General features: G+C 33.4%; 4 protein-coding genes and 1 non-coding gene across 5 annotated transcripts; 4 read left to right on the forward strand and 1 right to left on the reverse strand.

Annotated features, from left to right (window-relative positions):
- LOC105434457 (cysteine-rich receptor-like protein kinase 26) lies at window positions 1-3,056 on the forward strand. Its single transcript, XM_011650124.2, has 7 exons — window positions 1-980; window positions 1,102-1,230; window positions 1,336-1,463; window positions 1,576-1,786; window positions 1,875-2,112; window positions 2,252-2,402; window positions 2,486-3,056. Exons 1-7 carry the CDS (start codon window positions 134-136, stop codon window positions 2,765-2,767), a joined length of 1,986 nt encoding a protein of 661 aa, XP_011648426.2. The 5' UTR covers window positions 1-133; the 3' UTR covers window positions 2,768-3,056.
- Window positions 3,057-4,896: 1,840 nt separating this feature from the next.
- On the forward strand, window positions 4,897-7,518 carry LOC101221661 (putative receptor-like protein kinase At4g00960). Its single transcript, XM_031881740.1, has 7 exons — window positions 4,897-5,280; window positions 5,583-5,708; window positions 5,818-5,945; window positions 6,065-6,278; window positions 6,398-6,617; window positions 6,719-6,863; window positions 6,949-7,518. The coding sequence occupies exons 1-7, from the start codon at window positions 5,010-5,012 to the stop codon at window positions 7,237-7,239; spliced, it is 1,395 nt and encodes a 464-aa protein (XP_031737600.1). The 5' UTR covers window positions 4,897-5,009; the 3' UTR covers window positions 7,240-7,518.
- A 2,278-nt stretch (window positions 7,519-9,796) lies between these two features.
- On the reverse strand, window positions 9,797-11,938 carry LOC101220243 (cysteine-rich repeat secretory protein 38). The gene is made up of 2 exons (XM_011654572.2): window positions 10,149-11,938; window positions 9,797-10,077 (listed from the first exon to the last, which is right to left on the reverse strand). Exons 1-2 carry the CDS (start codon window positions 10,903-10,905, stop codon window positions 9,995-9,997), a joined length of 840 nt encoding a protein of 279 aa, XP_011652874.1. The 5' UTR covers window positions 10,906-11,938; the 3' UTR covers window positions 9,797-9,994.
- A 324-nt stretch (window positions 11,939-12,262) lies between these two features.
- On the forward strand, window positions 12,263-12,335 carry TRNAE-CUC. Its single transcript has one exon. It is a non-coding gene; the product is annotated as a tRNA-Glu (tRNA).
- Window positions 12,336-14,467: 2,132 nt separating this feature from the next.
- LOC101208650 (sulfite exporter TauE/SafE family protein 5) lies at window positions 14,468-17,683 on the forward strand. The gene is made up of 4 exons (XM_004145042.3): window positions 14,468-15,483; window positions 16,553-16,687; window positions 16,801-16,953; window positions 17,258-17,683. Exons 1-4 carry the CDS (start codon window positions 14,713-14,715, stop codon window positions 17,564-17,566), a joined length of 1,368 nt encoding a protein of 455 aa, XP_004145090.1. The 5' UTR covers window positions 14,468-14,712; the 3' UTR covers window positions 17,567-17,683.
- The last annotated feature ends 71 nt before the right edge of the window (window positions 17,684-17,754 follow it).

Genomic DNA, 17,754 nt, shown 5'->3' on the forward strand with positions numbered 1-17,754 from the left:
AAGACTAATAGGTATTTAAGTTGACCAAGTTATCTCCCACACCAAAAATCATTCATAGTCAATAGTCCAAATTTCAGTTTTTATAGTTATATAATCCCATCATAATCTCTTCATCAATGGCGCTAAAACAACCATGTTCCACTCAAATCTTTTCAATTTCATCATCATCATCACCATCATCTTCATCTTCATCAGCCCAGCAATTTCTCAACCAAATTTTAGTTGTTCAAACAAGACTGGCAATTACACAGCCAACAGCATTTACAGCGCCAATCTCCAACACATCCTCTCTTCTCTCCCAACAGACGAGCGCATTGTCGAAGGCTTCCTCAACATCTCCTACGGCAAAGGCTCCAACAGAGTCAATGCCATTGCACTCTGCAGAGGAGACCTACCCCAAGAGGTATGCCGCAGTTGTTTCGGTGACTCTGTTTTGGAGCTTCCAACAAGATGTCCCAATGAAAAAGAAGCCGTGATTTGGTACCCCAATTGCATGTTTCGTTATTCGAATCGATGGATTTTTGGGGTTGTGCAAGATGCTCCATCCTTTTGGATTTGGAATATTGAAGATGCACAAGACCTACAGGGGTTCAGTAAAGCAGTGCAGGGGCTGTTGACTCAGGTAGCAGAGGAGGCTGCTTTAGGAGATTCCAAGCTTAAATTTGCTGCTGGAAATGTCAGCATTGAGAATGAGGATTACTCGTCTGTTTATGGGCTGGTGCAATGCACGCCGGATATTTCACAGTCAGAATGCTTCGATTGCTTGCAAACTCTTGCTGGGGTTGTTCAAACCAGGTGTCCAGGGAAAATTGGAGCCAGAATGATGAGACCCAATTGTATTCTTAGGTATGAGATTCAAAGTTTCTTTGATCCTGCTGTTTCCATACCTTCCCAGTCGACCCCACCACCGTCACCGCCATCCCCTCTCTTCCCAATCTCACCTCCCCCTCTTTCATCAAATACATCGACCAATGGAGAAGGTTTTCTCATTTTCTGTTTAAATTTGCAAGTTTAAGTCTTTCAAGTTATTGGCCAAACAAATTATTTAACCTTTTGTTTACATCAATGCTTATGTTTTACATTCATTATCTAACTCTGCAGAAAAGGATTCCAAGAGATTGAAGACTGTCATCGTTATAGTTCTGCCCGTGGTTGTGGTTGTACTTGTGGTATTAATTGTCAGCATCTTCATCTTTTTAAGAGCAAGGAAACCAAGAGTTGGAGTTACATGTAAGAATCCCTTCCAAAAGGATTTAAGAAGTTTAGTTCTTGTGAATCTTTTGTAGGAAGGACTTGGAAAAAAGTTCAACTTACACACATTTACTTGTTCTTCAGGTTCAGAAGTGGATGACACTGCAGATTTGGAAACTTTGGTATTTGATATCAGTACTATAAGAAATGCAACCGATGACTTCTCAGATGAAAATCATATTGGACAAGGTGGATTTGGAACTGTTTACAAGGTTTGTGAGGAAAAATTCTTGGCTTTCTTTCTTTCTTTTGCTAATTCTTGAAAGTATTGAATAATGGAGTCTTTCAGATAACTCATTATATTTTTGTGTATTCTTTTGACAGGGAAGCCTTGTTAATGGACAAGAAATAGCAGTGAAAAGACTCTCCCAGAACTCCATGCAAGGAGAAAGTGAGTTCAAGAATGAAGTCCTGTTAGTGGCTAAACTTCAACACCGGAATTTGGTTCGGCTTCTCGGTTTCTGTCTGCACGAAGATGAAAGGATTCTTGTGTTCGAGTTTTTGCAGAACTCAAGTCTTGATAAATTCTTATTTGGTATGTTGTTTTTCCTCTCTAGTTAGAGTATCTTGAGACATTAATGCGTTGTGTTGTTCCTAATAAATCTCATTGTTTTAATGTTTAGATCCATTGAAAGGTCAAGATTTGGATTGGGGAATGCGCTACAAAATCATTTTAGGCATTGCTAGGGGCCTTGTTTATCTTCATGAAGATTCTCAAATTAAAGTTATTCATCGGGATCTAAAAGCCGCAAATATTTTATTAGATACAGAAATGAATCCTAAAATTTCAGATTTTGGCATGGCAAAGTTGTTTCAAGATGATGAAACGCGAGGAAATACAAATAAAATTGTTGGCACTCAGTAAGTATAATATAAACAGTGGAAGAAACTCGTTAGCATACTCTTCATTCTATAAAGTATAGTATCATAAATTTTTTCTTCACACTTTAACTCATCTCTCACCATCTAGTCAATCTCAACAAATAATGTTCAAATTCAGGGGATATATGGCACCGGAATACGCAATATACGGAGCATTCTCAGACAAGTCAGACGTGTTTAGCTTCGGTGTATTAGTCTTGGAGATTGTGACTGGACAAAAAAACAGCTCTTTCTATCTGGAAAAGAACATAGATGATCTTATAAGCTACGTAAGTATAAACATATCGTCAAATTACAAAATTCAGTCTCAATGACCTAAAAAGTAAATGCTCATTGCAATGAATTGGTGTAGGCATGGAGAAACTGGAGGGAAGGAACAGCACTAAATGTTGTAGATCCCATATTGAAAGGTGGCCCAAGTAATGAAATAAAGAAATGTATCAACATCGGTTTGCTTTGTGCACAAGAACATTCAGCTGATAGGCCAACTATGGACACTGTACTTCTCATGCTGAGTAGTGACACAATCACTCTACCAATACTTTCTCCACCAGCTGATTTCATGAATAGGAAGCCCAAAACAGACATTTCTTCACCAGAAAGTTCTGGTTCACATGTGATAGAAATGGAATGAGGCGGACCTCGAAGAAACATCATCCAATAATCAATTGCAAAACATCGATTACTGAACGACGTCCTCGTTAATTTTGAGACTGATCACTTGTGTGCGCATTAATGTCTACAAATTTCCAAAAATAATCAGCAGATTTTTATCTTTGTCAAAACAAGCACTTCATTCAAGTCTATTTTTGTATTATAAGAAGATAATGACAGCAAAAAATGTACTCCCAATTTGTTTTATATTCTTTCTATGAGTCCATATTATGGATAATGCCAATTAGCAAGTGGGTTTTGATTTTGAACTCTTGCAATATCTTTTTATTCCTCGTTAAGTCAACACTCATTTGAGAGGATTATCAGTTTCTACAGTACTGCAAAACTGTATATTGTTGCAAAGAGTTGGTTCTAAACTTCTTGCATTCCGGCTGAACGAAGGGTTATCCAACACACAGCGTGACTAGTTACACACAAGGTAAGAACAATTCTAAGAATATGTAATGAAGCACAGACAAAAATGCTAAAAGACAGACCAGTTTAGATACTCAGTTAGGAGCAAATACCCTTTTACATTTTGAACGCAGATAATTTCAATAATATAAAGTTAAGTGATTAAAATGAACTTATATGTAAATAAAGGAAAATTATAGTCACACAAATAGCCTTACTGAATGAACACTTAGCTCGAGACTCAATCCAACTCGAAAATGATTAAAAGAAAAACTAACCCAACCCCATAATATGGGTTGGGTGTAGTCCAAGAGTTATTTTTACACATCTACGACAAAGAAGAAAAAAAATCCTCCAAAAACCATAACCAGAGTTTCCGAGATAGGAAAAAATATTATGACATAAACAACATTGGGAGAGATATCCTAAGAGACAATCTAAACAGATGAGATAAGAAACATCTCATAAGACAACGGTCACAACAAGTGGCATTTGCAAAAATAGAAAAAAAAAATTATGATAATAGAGCCCATGTGACTCAATTTTTTGAATTGCAAAAGTAACAAATTTAAGAGCAAATAACCCTTTAATAACAGTTGTATGATATATTTAATTACTTGTCATATTTGAAATATGCAAAAAAGAGGTGGTATGGGCAACTTTTTTTCTAAATTTTTTTATCATCTATGCAATTTTTCAAAATAAAGTTAATACCAAAAGATTCAAAACTCTAAGGAGTCGCTGGAGCAAAGATTATCGGACTATAATAATCATCTCTTGCTACTGTAAATATTATTTAAAAGTTTCCAACTAGCTACTGTAAAGGCTGTTTCAGAACTCCCAATTTGTTACAATATTTACTATTTGCTATAGTTTTTACTATTTGACATTCACTATAGTGTTCACTATTTTCTTATTAAACTAAAATAGTTTACATACCAAACACGTACTATTATAACTCAAACTAAAATAATCTACACTTTAAGCACAAACTATTCTAATCAAACTATAATAACCTAGGATTATAATAACTCACTCTTTGTCTCAAACACGTACCCTAACAATGTAGTTAAAGTAACATACAAACATTTGCTGAAAAGATTTTAGAAGTCGTCCAACAATCTCTAGAAGGAAATGGCTCTCCCTTAGGCAGGATTTGAGAACCCAAAAAAAGAAAAAAACAGCATCTTTTAACCAAGTTACAAAGTAGCCTAGACCAAGACCATACCAAGAAAAGAAAAACACACCAAAAGGATTTATAATAAAGAATACAAAACTAAAAGAAGAAACCAAGGGAAAGGAAAGTAGTATTCAAGTTGCAGATTTCAAGACTTTTCCATTCTCAAATAAAAAATGTTGGGACTTTTATACTAATTTTATAGGTTCCAACTTAAATTATATATACACCTCATTTTATTAAGTACGCCTCTGCATTTAAAAAATATATAAGCATTGTAATGATAAAAATATATACCTCATAGGCTATACTATATTATACAATGTATTTGACAATTTATGGAATAAAACAATATATACCTTATGTCATTAATTGTGTACTCTAAAATTTATGGAATAAAAACGTGGAATGGAACACAAATATATAAATATAAACTTACTCCATCCTTCAATGTATATATTTATATGAATAGTTAACTAAAGAGAAATCATACCCTGGTCTAATTAATGGGTTTTTAAATTGACCAAAGTTATTCCTCCCACCAGAAACCATTAATGGTCAACAATCCAAGTTTCAGTTTTTATGGTTATATAATTCCATCATAGTCTTCACCAATGGCGCCAACACAACCATGTTCAACTCAAGCCTTCTCTTTTCTATCATCAACATCATCATCTTCTTCTTCTTCTTCTTCTTCATTAGCCCTGCCATTTGTCACCTAAATATCAGTTGTTCAAACGACAATGCCAATATCAGTTGTAATAATCTTAGGTTCAGTTTCTTTGACTCTGCAGCTGTTTCCAGAGTTTCCCGGTTGACCTTGCCGCCGACACCACCATCACATGATCTCTTGCCAGTCTCATCCCCCTCTCTTTCACCACATACAACAACCCATGTGAAAGGTTTATTTTTTCTCTTTTTCTTTTTCTTTTCAGATATGCAAGTTTGGTCTTTCAACTTTTAGTTTGTGTTTGGGTCTTCTTTTAATTTATTATGTTATAGAATCGATAAATAAAGAAAACGAAAATACCTAAATACTAAACAATAGACATACAAATTTATATGTTTCATTAACAATATGTTAGCTGCCTTCATGACCAGATAGAGCAATTTATTATTAGAGAGAAAATATCACATGAACAGATTCTTTGCAATTTTTTTTGGAGTGTATTTGCTTATGTTTTACATTCATCTAGCTCTGCAGAAAAGAAGTCCAAGAGATTGAAGACTGTCGTCATTATAGTTCTGCCAGTGGTTGTTGTACTTGTGGTATTAATTGTTAGCATCATCATCTTTTTAAGAGCAAGAAAACGAAGGGATGAAGTTGCAAGTAAGAATCCATTCCAAAAGGATATAGCCAATTAATTCAAGCTGTGTGTTATCTTTTAAAGGAAGGACTTGGAAATGAGTTCAACTTGCAAATTAAATTTGTTGTACAGGTTTGGAAGTGGATGACACTGCAAGTTTGGAAACTTTGGCATTTGACATCGCTACTATAAGAACTGCAACGAATGACTTCTCGAGTGAAAATTGTGTTGGAGATAGTGAACATGGAGTTGTTTACAAGGTTTGAGAGGAAATTCCTGGATTTCTTTTGCTAATTCTTAAAAGTATTGAATAATAATGGAAAGTCTCTTTTAAGTAACTCATTTATATTATATATGCTTTTGTGTATTCATTTGGCAGGGAAGCCTTGTTAATGGACAAGAAATAGCAGTGAAAAGACTCTTTGATCACGACTCCAAAAGTGAAGACAGTGTGTTTAAGAATGAAGTCCTGTTGTTGGCTAAACTTCAACACCCGAATCTAGTTCGATTTCTCGGTTTCTGCCTCCACGAGGAAGAAAGGATTCTCGTATTTGAGTTTTTGCAAAACTCAAGTCTTGATGAGTTCATATTTAGTATGTTTCTTTTTCTTCTCTCTTAGCATACTTCAAAGGGTTTTGTTTAATTTGAGTATCTTGAGAGATTAATGCACTGTGTCCTGCCCAATTATAAATCTCCTTGTTTTAATGTTTAGATCCATTGAAAGGTCAAGAATTGGATTGGGGAACACGCTACAAAATTATTGGAGGCATTGCTAGAGCCCTTGTTTATCTTCACCATGATTCTGGAATGAAAGTTATTCATAATAATCTTAAGCCTACAAATATTTTATTAGATGCAGAAATGAATCCGAAGATTTCTGATTTTTCCATGGTAACTCTGTTTCAACCTGGTTATCTACGAAATTTGTGTCCGTAAGTATAAATATGGAAAGAAACTCATAATTAGCATATTCATCATACCTTAGTAACTTTCCTCACACCATCTAATTAATCTTACAAATGTCCAAATTCAGGGGATACAAGACTCCAGAATATGCAGTAATGGGAGCGATCTCAAAGAAGTCGGACGTGTTTAGTTTTGGTGTGATAGCTTTGGAGATTGTGACTGGCAAAAGAAACAGCTCTTTACTAGAGAACTTTGATGATCTTATAAGCCATGTAAGTATAAAACATATGATTAAATTACAACACACTCAGTCTCAAGGACCAGAAAACTAATGTTCATTGCAATGAATTGGTGTAGGTATGGAGAAACTGGAGGGCAGGAACAGCACTAAATGTTGTTGATCCCATATTGAAAGATGGCCCAACTAATGAAATAATGAAATGTATGAACATTGGGTTGCTTTGTGCTCAACAAATAAAATCTGACAGGCCAACTATGGAAACTGTACTTCTGATGCTTAATAGTGACAAAATCACTCGACCAATAATTTCTCCACCAGATTATTACATGAATAAATTTAGGATCACCAGATCAGAATTTTCTTCCTCACCAAAGAGGTCCGGTTCCCATGTGATAGAGATAGAATGAGATGGGTCTCAAAGCAACTTCATCCAATCGTCGATTACTGAACCACGTATGTACTCATTAATTTTGAGACTGACTTGTGTGTGCAATAATTTGTACGGATTTTCAAGAATCAGCAGACTTTTTTTTATTGGCCAAAGGAAGCATTATTGTTTCATATTCAAGTCTGTTTTTTATTCTGATCTCTTTCCTTCGACAATTTCTCATTAGTTCAGCAATCATAACATTGTAAAAATCCATAATGTTGCTATGAACCTAATTTATTAAACTTATTCTGATAAATGTGCTCGAAGCCCTTATTTTAAATTAATTTGTGTAGTCAAAAGAGAGCATTCACAGAAAACTCAACCATAAAAATGTAAAATATTTGGGTTAATTAAATGATAATAATGTTAAAATTTGAAACCTTGTAAAACCAAATGAAATTTTGACTTCAGCCCTAAATATATATAAACAGAATGAATAATATTGTGCTCCATTCTTTTGCAAAAATAAAATTAAAAAAAAAAAAAAGGAAAAGAAAAAAGAGAGAATGTGTTCTAAGAAAATAAAACTATAATATTTGTTCTTCTTTCCATTAGCATAGTCTCATAATCTACTTGTTTCTTTTAATACAAATGAGACTAAGGGTACTGAACCAACTAGACTTCTTAATCTTGAACATAAATTGATATCAGTCCAACTAAGCTATATCTACTTAAGAACAAACATATGAAGCATTAGTAGAGTCGAAGAGTTTGTATAACTCATTTCTCTAAATCCTAGGACCAAAATTGTAAGGTGCTTAAATACTATAAATATGAATACAACTTAGATTATTGAGCAAACAAACAAATAATTTCATATGATAAGATTAAGCTTTTGGATCAATTTGTAGTTTAAGACTTTTCTTGTACTTATGTTATGGCATATTTTTTGGAGCCTTTTTTGCTCAAGTTCTACATTCATCTAGCTCTGCAGAAAAGGAGTCCAAGAGATTGAAGGTTGTCATCATCATAGTTCTGCCAATAGTTGTGGTTGTTGTACTTATGGTATTAATTCTCAGCATCTTCATCAGGTTAATTAAGAGCAAGAAAACAAAGTCCATTCCAGAAGGATATAACCAATTAATTCAATTTTTGTGTTATTTTCTGAAGGAAGGACATGAAAATGAGTTCAACTTACACATTTACTCCTTCTATAGGTTCAGAAGTAGATGGCGAGAATGCAGATTTGGAGAGACTTTGGTATTTGATATCAATATTATAAGAACTGCAACAGATGACTTCTCAGATAAAAATTATATTGGACAAGGGTGGATTTGGAGCTGTTTACAAGGTCTGTGAGGAAATTCTTGGGTTTCTTTCTTTCTTGTGCTAATTCTTAACAGTATTGAATAATAATGGAGTCTCTTTCAGGAAACTCATTATGTTTTTGGGTATTTTTTTGACAAGGAATCCTTGTTAAAGAACTAGAAATTGCAGTGAAAAGGCTCTACCATAACTCCATGGAATGAGAGAGTGAGTTTAAGAATGAAGTCCTGTTAGTGGCAACTTCAACACCAGAACTTTGGAGATTGTGACTGACCAGAAAATCAACTCTTTCTATGAAGAAGAGGACATATATGGTATTATATGCCATGTGAGTATAGATAAATCATCAACTACAACACTCAATCTCAATGACCTAAAAGCTAATGTACATTGCAATGAATTGGTATAGGTATGGAGAAACTGGTGGGCAGGAACAACGCTAAATGTTGTAGATCCCATATTGATAGGTGGCCCGGCCCAAGTAATTGAATAAAGAAATGTATCAATGTTGGGTTGCTTTTTATCAGGAAAATTCAGCTGATAGGCCAAACTATGGACACTGTACTGTTCATGCTTAATATAGTGACACAATCACTATACCAATACTTTATCCACTAGGTGATTATTACATGAATAAGTGCCCTAAATCAGGCATGTCTTCTTCACAGGAGAGGTCCGATTCCTATGTGTGATAGAAATTGAATGAGATGGGCCTTGAAGCAACTTAGTCCAATCATCGATTACTGAATGACATCCTTGTTAATTTTGAGACTGACTTGTGTGTGCAATAACGTGTACAGATTTTCAAGAATCAGCCTGACTTTTTTATTGGCCAAAAGAAGACTTTTCATTCAAAGTGTGTTTGTGCAATATAAGGACAGCTAGAAATATACTCTCCCAATTTGTTTCATATTGTTTTTATGACTCAATATCTTCAGTAATGTCAATAGCAAATGGGTTTTGATTCAGATCTCTTGTATTCATAAATTTCTCATCAGTTCATCACTCATATCAGAGGGATTATTAGTTTCTACATTTCAAAAATGTATATTGTTTCTAAGAGTTTGTTCTAAACTTTCTACATTGTAGCAAACTAACACAAACATCATGACAAAAATTTCATAAGTTCAATGTTTTCTCTAAAATGGCTCTCTTAGACAGTATTTAATTTGAGAACCACAAAAAGCAGCATCTTCTCACCAATTTACTAGAACAAAACGTGATAACCAAAACCAAGACCATATCCAGGAAAGAAAAAAAAAAAAAAATACAAAGTAGAAGAAATAAAATAAGCTTCCCCTCCTTAGAGAGTTGACTTTAGTTAGCTTTACAAGTTAAGAGTACAAGTAGGATTTATAATAAAGAATACAAAATAAAAGGAACAAAACCAAGGAGAAGGAAAGTCTTTCAAGTTGCAGATTCATGACTTCCATCCTCAGATAAAAAAATGTTCCAACTTTCAACAACTAGAGAATCATCACAACCATCATTAATACTGCAAGGGAAATGCAAATTGTTCTTCCACCATCTGGAAAAGACCATCTTCCACCTGCATTCAAACAAGAAACTATTTTTACATTGTGATCTTGCAAACAACTCAAGCACAAACTACGAACTCACCTGCACTAGTTGAAAAATTGAAGTAAAACTGATGATCATGATACCACATAAAGCAATTGAATCCATATATTTCCCAATCTTTCTTACTCCCAATGGTTGTCCTAAAGGTAGCCAATTGAGAGTTGAGACACTGAGCACAATCACTCCCACTGATATCTCTAGTACACTGAGCCATCCCATATCTCTTTCCTTTCATACCAGCATTCAAAACATCAGTTTGAAACATCAAGTTCTGATAAGAGGCAGATGAAGCCAATCCACTCATTAGAGACAAACCATAAGAAACCAAAGATGGGTCATCATAATTGGTGTCATTAAAAATAGCCACTGAAGTTTGACTCAAAACCCCAACGAAGTTATCAGTGGAATACCTAAGAAAACACCATGTAAACCAAATCATAACATCTTTGCTTTCAGGACACTCAGACAAAGCAAAAGCAGAGGAGTTTTTTATGCAGCTACCACAGTCGATTGAAGAAACGTCACCTCTGCATTGAACAAGACCAAAGATTTGGTTTGAACTCTCTCCATTGGAGGTGCTGTAAAAACCTCTAAAAAGAGGCCCATTTTCAGCCAAAGAGTCCAAAAGATTCTTCAGATTGGCCTTGAAATCGTTCTCGGTTGTAAAGCTATCAGATTTAGAACACTGTCGGCCACAGTTCAAGTTTGTATCAGCACAGCAAAAGAAAGAACCGAATATTATTAACAGTAAAGTTGTGGATAGATACAAGGTTGACAAGAATTTGAATGCTCCCATTTCATTTGGATGGTGTTTTCCTCTCAAAGTTTGATGAAGTTGATATTGAAGTTGTTGAAGAAGTTTTAGGAGCTTGTTAAGATTAAAGAACACTCATTAAAGAAAGAAAGTCATAGCCTTTTTTCCCCCTTTGTTGTTCTTTGTGCACAAAAGTCAACTTCATTTCTATGATGGCTGGATAGATAATTAAATTAACAGCAACTTTGATAAAAGTCAACTCCAAATGTCATCCTAATTTGGCAATTGTTAGTGGCCTCTACATACTTTCAGGAGGCAAGATCAGTAAACTCAAGTGCCCAAGATTGACATTTCATTGTTCATCGATGAGAAAGGAAAAACAAAAAACTATTTTTATGAAACTATAGGTTTGATCTAACTTAAGGGATAAATAGTTTGTGTAATTAAAACCACTATGAAACATGTCTCTATTCACTCAAAATTGGTTTAAACTATTAAAATCGTATTTTGCATTACCTTTGGATACGGCAAAAATGATGTTCACCTCTATAAAATCACTCCCAAGTCTCCAACCATGTTTGTTACTAACGAGACCATAACATTAGTAATAGTTTAATTAGACATGGTAACATGTTAAAACTAATGAGTTGTTCACGCTAAGACTTAAGATATCTATAGCATTTCCTTTTTATCAATATTTCCATCAACGATTTAAAACCCAGTTTCCACTAAACTTGTATACAAACATGGAAAAAAGTAGAACTTTGCAGTAGTAGCTTTGATTCTTAATTAGCTAAGAATCATCAATGCCTGAAAATGCAGAAACCTAACTTTGAAAAGGGAAATATATATATAATAGCAAACACATCCAACTGTCACAGAAAAGCTATAAAGTAAAGTTGGTTATGCATTAATCCATATAATAACAATGGGAAAGCAATAAGATTAGAAGATCAGAGCAAAATAAAGATAATGATGGGGTTAATTAGGGAATTGATGCTGGATCTGAGATGGATAAGATTATATTATATATCCATGGAAAAGAAGTTGATGGGGACAGCCAATTATATTTTGCTGTATTACTCTTTTTGCTTTTTCTGGGGAGATATATATAAATGAATGTGATAGTGATATATATATATTATAATTCTATGAATGTTTAGGTTAGCTGTGAAATATTTTTTGATATGTACGAAATTCGTAGTATTGGATTCCAAGCCCACAGAATCACACCCTTTTTTCTTTTTCTTTTTTAGTTTAAAAGAAGAATGTCAGAGAGAGTTTAAATTTTGCATTGAAAGCTAAATATATACTAAAATATGGGTATCAGAGAAGTTTGTTTTAGTCAATTCTACAACGGTTTACTTAATTTCTAATGCTTGTGGTCTACATTTCAAGTTCCGTTGTAGTCTAGTTGGTTAGGATACTCGGCTCTCACCCGAGAGACCCGGGTTCAAGTCCCGGCAACGGAAATGTTTTCTTTTTTCTTTTTTCTTTTTTCTTATAATTTGGTACATCACAAATTAATTATTTAATTTTTTTGTTATAAAAATATGAAAATGATTTTAAATAATAAAACTGTTTACAAATTAGAAAAATTATGAATTCTATCCATAAACACGTATAAGCTTAACTTGAAAATTTTCTATGTTTTATAAATATTTGGATATAATCGATGAAAAACTCATTTTTCTAAACTTTTGTTTACTATATAATTTAAGAAGGAAAAAAAGAAGTAGATGAAATTCAACAACCGAGACTAAACTTTGGACTAAAATCATGTACAACACAAAAAAGCCAACAACCATAAAGATAGAGAATATATAAGTAATATATTTTGAATCTAGGTGTGGGATTGAAGGATGAATGTATACCTAGTTGACAATAGATATATATTATTAAACTCAACTTATATAAGTCAATGTTTGTTGGAAAATTTTTGGCTTAAAAATACACATCAACTCTCCGTTAAAACATTGCTAATTTTATAATTTGGCGAAAATGACGTATAAAAAAAGGATTTTGATGCCAAGTCAAGAGATAAAGAACTACGTAGAATAGGGAATAAGTCATAAGTTTTAATTCAAATTTAAAATAAAGAATGAGATTTACCAACATATTTATTATAGGTCTCCTTAACTTGATGCACTCTATATATATAAAAAAATAAAAAAAATATAAATACAAATGTGTTAGAACAAAAAAAGATTATTATTATTATAATCTGCATAACAATAAAGGAGTAATTGAATGAAGAAAAATAAGTAATATAATAATGGGACAAAATGGTTATAAATGGTAAAGTAATATCCAAGATATTTTGGAAAGAAGGAATAAAGAAAGTAATGAAAAAGGAGAATGGTGTTTGAGATAAGATAAGAATTAAATTAAGACAATGGTGTATAAATCAAATATTATAGATTATGAATTATAAAATGATATACGTGTATTATTATTGCTGCTCTCTGCTTCAATACTCTCCCACTCACACGTACCATTTGGACAAACATTCCTCGACCAATTTCATATATCCCAACCTTCTCATCTACCTATTTTTTGAAAATGTAAGTATAGGATCATACGAACAGAGAAAAAAAAATAACAATAGAGAATTGAAGATGTTTAAAAGAGAAATCAAAGCGTTTCCTAGTCCTGTCCTTAACTAGAGAGGAAAAAAGAAAAGTACTGTACGCATTTAAAAAAGAGGAATACTTTAGATTCATAGGTAATATTAATAATGAAAATAATTAGTTTTTTTTTCTTATTTTTTTTCTTCTTTCAAATAATTAATAATGAAAAGGTTGAGTGTAAGTTTTTTGCAAGTTGGCATTGCACTAGAAATAGTAAATAAAAAGAGAAAAAGGTAAGGGGTTGATTTAAATATATATTGAATGATTGGCACTTGTTAAGAATGGAACAATGCAAAGACAAGATTGTGTGATATTTTAGATTTGAGCCCATAGCTTTAATAAAAGAGTATAGAGAAAAGGTGAGTGCAGAGACAAAACCAAAATTGAAGATGGGATTCCAATTCCAAATCCCCATGTCCACCATCTCCACTTCTCTTACTCACATCTCATCTTCTCTTCTTACTTTACCTTTCTTCTTTTCAACTTTTTATGACAACTTTTTATCGTCATGTTGAATTGATAAAAATTAGATCTTCAAATATCCAAATAAAGTCTAAATAGTTTTAAAAAATTTACAAAAAGGGAATTAGAAGAAAAGAAAAAGTGATTTTAAGCGGATGACCATAGTTTTTTAAAGTTTCACTCCCACCTGCCTCTACTACATGTTTAAAAGAAGTAAAAACAAAGTCAAATGTACATATTCATTCAACCATTACTTTTCTTTAAAATATATACACACTTTCTAAAAAGAATCTAAACTAAAATAAACTATTACTTCAAAACAAATATCTTTTCAGAATATTTTTAAAAAAAATATGTGTCAGCCGATAAGATCAAACAATAAATAAATAAACAGTCCTCTAACAGATTCCTTTCTTCTACATTTTATATGAATTTAACAAATCCGTATTCAAAAAGTCATAAGATGAACAAAACTTAGCATTATATTTTGTAATTACATTCTTTTCTATTCCTTTGCTTCACACGAAAATACTACAATACATTAACTTGTATTATATATATATATAATATGAGTAATTTCGTTATTCAATTCCATCATTTTCGATTTGATTTCATCTTTTTTCGTTTGAGAAATTGCGGGGTAACTACTCGGGAGTCGGAACAGAACACTCTCGACACTCCATTCCTCTTCTTGCCTTCATCTTTTATATAAAGTTTAACAACCAAGAATTCAAGTTCGTTCTCTCATAATCGCCAGATGAAGAAAACCCAGTTCGTCTTACTCTTTTTTGTTCTTTCTCTTGCCATTCATGTTTCTAACGCCAACCAAATCAAACCCTTTTCCGATTTCACTTCCATTCATCACTTCCTTAACAAAACCCAACAATGGCTAACCACCCACCAAGCCCCTTTCCATCAAACCCATCTTCCCATTTCTCCTCCCATTGTAGTTGCCGGAGTTCTCTGTTTTATCGCTGCTTCTTTATCCAGCGCCGGCGGGATTGGCGGCGGCGGCCTTTATTTACCTATTTTGACGATTGTAGCCGGTGTTGACCTCAAAACAGCCTCAAGTCTCACGGCTTGTATGGTAACTGGAGGGTCGATTGCGAATGTGTTGAGTAATTTCTTTTCCAAATCAGGGGGGAAATGTTTGATTAATTTTGATATTGCTCTTTTAACTGAACCTTGCATGTTGTTAGGAGTGAGTATTGGAGTTATATGCAACCTTTCGTTTCCTGAATGGGTTACTACTATTTTATTTGCTATTTTTCTTGCTTGGTCTACCTTGAAAACTTGTAAAAGTGGGATGGTGTATTGGGAAAGGGAATCTGAAGGGCTTATGAATAATGGGTGTAAATTAGAAGATGGATTACAGAATGAAAACGAAGCTAAACTTGTTGAAGAACCTCTGTTGCCTACACAAGAAAATTGTAGATCGAGATTTCCTTCAATGAAATTGGGGGCTTTGGTTCTTGTCTGGTTTTGTTTCTATCTCATTTATCTTCTTCGTGGCGACCAAGATGGAAGGGTATGGATTTTACTATTCATGTTAATTCATATTACTTTCCTATCATCTGATTCTGTCTGATTATAACATAATTGTTCATAGTTTGAAGAAGTTATCTTGATATGTCCTTTGATTGTTTTGAAAAGTATATATTGTGAATTTGACAATTTGGAATAAGATAGTTATATATTAATTTAATAGTATGTTATTTAGTTAGCCCCAATGAAAAAGTGTTATATTAAAATAGATCTATCAAATATTTCGTCACAGTAATGAATTGTTTATTGGATGTCTTTATATTCATTATTAGATGCTTTTTCCACTATTGAAAACTAACTTTCAGATTTGTCTGACATGATGAACATTAAATGATTTCGTTCCTTCAGTATAGTTACGTTTTTGCCTTCTGGCATGATATTTGACTTCAGATACCAAGTTGGAAATTGATAATTTGTTGTTTTTAGTTTATTATAGGACCAAGGAAATTTGTGTTGTATTATTTTCATTCACTTTCTTAAATTTTGCACTTATTTCCTTCTTGATTTTCTTAATTGACCGAATTTGATTGCTGTTATATATTTTTTGAATTTATCATCGCATATTCAAAGTTTTATCTGGCCACGAATTTGAGTGTGACAAGGTGATAGTGCAACTTGGGTGGGGAATATTTGATGCCACTCCCTTGGTCCCATGTTTTACTCCCTTTTGGTAGCTTTTTATTCCATACACAAACTTTATATCCTTGGACTTTGTTTACACTGGCTTTAAAGAATAGAGCTACCATACAAACCTTAGTTGTCTTAACTGTTTTTAGAATGAAGTCGATTCACTGTTTAAATTAGTAACTAGTACTTTTAAGGAAAATGTTTTCAAGTGGTATTTAGATTATGTACTAAAGTAAACAAATTCCTTGAAATTTTGACTAGTATTAAAGTACTTTTCACTCTTCAAAAATCATGTCAAACCCTTCCTCGTTGACATTGATGATTTACTCTAGGTGAACTTCTATGTTTGAGCAAATTTAATCCTTTGTAATGTAAAAGAAAAATGGAATTGGGGTACTGTGTGACTGCTCTTCTTGTTTTTGCAGGGTCTTTTACCAATCGAGACATGTGGAACGGGTTACTGGATTCTCTCTTCGGTTCAAGTTCCAGTGGCCATAGCTTTCACTCTCTGGATTCTTTACAAACAGAAGAGCCCTCAGTCTGAAGATTCCTCTCAGAAGGTGCAAAGAATAAAACAAGTTCTCCGATATCTGATTGCTAGAACATATTTACTTCCATTTCTGAGATCTTTTTAAAAGATAAAAACTAATCTTGTGTGATGTTCTTTGTAAAGGAGTTAGAAGAAGCGCGGCCAGTGGTTGAACCATCAAAGAAACTGATCTTCCCAGTAATGGCATTTTTAGCTGGGATTTTGGGTGGCATGTTTGGGATTGGTGGTGGCATGCTCATAAGCCCTTTCCTTCTTCAAGTTGGAATAGTTCCTGAGGCAAGTTCTTCCATCTCTTCAACTCATAATCTCTTTGATCAACTTATTTCAGTTCTCAAACTTGACGTCGTATATAATATCTAATAAGTTTTTGAAGTTTCATATTTTTGTTACAAGTTTCGTGATTTATGAGATTATTTTTACAATTTGGAAACTCGTTGGACATAAAAAGAAGTTCAAGAACTCCTTAGAGGACACTCGTTCATAGACTTAGACATGATACTGCAAGTCTTGGGATAGCATGATTCGACTTTGCTTTTATCATCTGCCTGTTATGCTGATGTCCCAAAATTTGTAAATACAGAAAACGGCTGCAACTTGCTCCTTCATGGTGTTCTTCTCGGCTACAATGTCAGCTGGCCAGTATTTGCTGCTGGGAATGGAGCATGCTGAAATTGCAATCATCTTCGCTATCATTTGCTTCATCGCTTCCGTGCTCGGGTTAGTAGTAGTTCAGAAGGCGATTCGCGATCACGGAAGAGCATCTGTCATAATCTTTTCAGTTAGTATAGTGATGGCTTTGAGTACTGTTTTGATGACCACATTTGGTGCCCTTAATGTTTTCAGGGACTACATTGCTGGAAACCCTATGGGATTTAAATCACCTTGTTAAAAGAAAACAATCCTTTTTTTTTCTTTTCTTTTTTGTTCTTTTTCAAACAGGTTCTTTGCAAAGTTTAATGGTTTGAGGGAATTTGTATGAATGTAAAAAAGTGAATTTTGAATTTTTGTTCATATTTAAAGTTAGAGAGGCTAAATCTAAATGTAAAAAAAAAAAAAAACTTATACACCCAACGAAAC

Source organism: Cucumis sativus, chromosome 1 (genome assembly GCF_000004075.3).
Source record: "Cucumis sativus cultivar 9930 chromosome 1, Cucumber_9930_V3, whole genome shotgun sequence".
In the NCBI taxonomy this organism is placed as follows: Eukaryota; Viridiplantae; Streptophyta; class Magnoliopsida; order Cucurbitales; family Cucurbitaceae; genus Cucumis; species Cucumis sativus.